Source organism: Grampus griseus (assembly GCF_964374135.1).
Source record: "Grampus griseus genome assembly, chromosome: 12".
Taxonomy (NCBI): Eukaryota; Metazoa; Chordata; class Mammalia; order Artiodactyla; family Delphinidae; genus Grampus; species Grampus griseus.
Window position 1 is genome coordinate 29,352,466 of NC_139006.1, and position 2,190 is coordinate 29,354,655.

At 51.4% G+C, this 2,190-nt stretch overlaps 1 protein-coding gene across 1 annotated transcript; it reads right to left on the reverse strand.

Annotated features, from left to right (window-relative positions):
• Positions 1 to 472: 472 nt before the first annotated feature.
• On the reverse strand, positions 473 to 1,890 carry TXNDC2 (thioredoxin domain containing 2; the record flags this gene model as incomplete). Its single annotated transcript, XM_082667112.1, has 2 exons — positions 473 to 1,530; positions 1,806 to 1,890. 2 exons carry the CDS (start codon positions 1,888 to 1,890, stop codon positions 473 to 475), a joined length of 1,143 nt encoding a protein of 380 aa, XP_082523238.1.
• Positions 1,891 to 2,190: the final 300 nt, after the last annotated feature.

The window sequence follows — 2,190 nt, forward strand, 5'->3', positions numbered from 1 at the left end:
GGGGTCTTCCCTGGTGGCGCAGTGGTTAAGAGTCCGCCTGCCGATGCAGGGGACGCGGGTTCATGCCCCGGTCCGGGATGATCCCACATGCCGCAGAGCGGCTGGGCCCGTGAGCCACGGCCGCTGAGCCTGAGCGCCTGGAGCCTGTGCTCCGCAACGGGAGAGGCCACAACAGTGAGAGGCCCCCGTACTGCAAAAAAAAAAAAAAAAAAAAAAAAAAATAGGGGACAACTGGACTTCCAATATCTCCACCAAAGGAAATTCTAATATCAACACTGTCCCATCAACAAGAACACAGTCACAATAGGCGTTAGGGCTTTGACTGCTTTTTGGAAAGGGTTGAGCTACTGTTTCTGATGCACATGCAGGTGCCACTTGGACACACACTTTTGTTACCCCTCATCTTTTTTTGTAAATAAAAAATCACAAGCTATGAACAGCCGACTGTTCCTAATGCTTTTGGAACACACAATCACTTTAATGCTGTAATGAATGTCTCGAGTTTTTCCTTAAGGGCACCAGAAAATTCGCCCACCTTTTCTTCTTTTTTATAAAACTGAAAGGTTGGGACGCAAACGATATTGCAGTCTTTCGCCAGCCCCTCACACTCATCAGCGTCCACTTCCAGGAACACCACATCCTTGTGCTTCATGGACAGGGACCGGAAAAGGGGCTTGATTGACCTGCAAGGCCTGCACCACATGGCCGAGAAGTCCACAGCCACCAGTCTCTCCCCAGCTTCCTTCAGCGCCACCTCGAAGTCTTCCTTGCTCAGGATCACCTTCACCAGGTCCTCCTCCAGGACCTCCATGGCTTCATCTGCTGACTGCAGGTTGCCTTCTATTGGCTGGATGGTGTCTTCTAAGGACTTGGGGGTGTCACCCTCCTTGGGCAGAACGGTTTCGGCTGAGGACTTGGGGGCATCACCCTCCTTGGGCAGAACGGTTTTGGCTGAGAACTTTAGGGTGTCACACAGCTTGGATAGAATGGCTGAGAGCTTGTGGGTGTGGCCCTGCCCGGGCAAAATGAATTTTGCTGGAAAATTGGGGGTATTGCCCTGCTTGGGCGAGGTATTTTTTTCTGAGGAATTGGGGATGTCAGCCTGCTTGCACAGGATGGTTTTGAGTGGGGAACTGGGGGTGTCACCCTGCTTTGGTGAAATGATTTCGGCTGGGGAGTTGGGGGTGTCAGCCTGCTTGGGTGGAATGATTTTGGCTGGGACATTGAGAATGTCACCCTCTTTTGGTGGGATGGTTTCTTCTGGGAAATTGAGGGTGTCAGCCTGATCGGGCAGAACGGTTTGGGTTGGGGAATTGGGGGTGTCAGCCTGCTTGGGGGGGATAGTTTGGGCTGGGGAGCTGAGGGTGTCACTGCCCTGCTCAGGTGGGAGTGTGTCCATGGCCTGTAGGACTTCAGACCGCTCCGCAGGTGTGTGTTGAACGTTGCTGACCTCATGGACAAAGGCCTCCCGGGTGTGTGCTGGGACCAGGAGTGTCACATGGCTGGATAGAACCTGTAATGATGGACTTTCTGAAGAAAAGGGTAAAAAAATAAAAATGCCAAAGAAGAAACAAAATAATTCTGATCATCTACTCCAAGGAAGACGGGTGTCATTCTCAGAGCTCGTGAATGTAGTCTTATAACAGATGTATTCATTTGCATAATCACATTCAGCAGAAGGCCAAGCAGCATGCGATTACATGTAATCTTCATGTAGGTTTTTTGTTTAACTACAACTTTGTCTGCTTAGTGCGACACTGCAGCCAACCCCCTTAGCGCATAGGTCCCCCTTCCCTCCCCCTTACCTGTAGCCTCACCTTCATTCATGTCTGCCTGATTGACTGGCCTCATTTCCGGTTCTTCCGGGGCTCCAGCTTCATCACTTTCCATTTCCGGTCCTTGTCGCAACCCACTCCTACTTCACAGATGCCTCACAGTGCCAGCGAGGGCATCCCCTGCAACCTTTTCCAACTGAACGTCATACAAGGAGTAACAACTTGTATCCGGGTGGTGCTCACAGCCGGTTTGCCCTCTTTGTTCTCACAAGGGTCCTCCTTGACAGTTTCATGACAGCCTGGGTTTGGGGGCTGCTCTGTGCGTGAGGCTGTGCCCAGTGCCTGAAATGAATTCACAGCCATTATTTCCTACGACACAACACACCACTGAGGTAAGTCCCATTATGATCCCCAC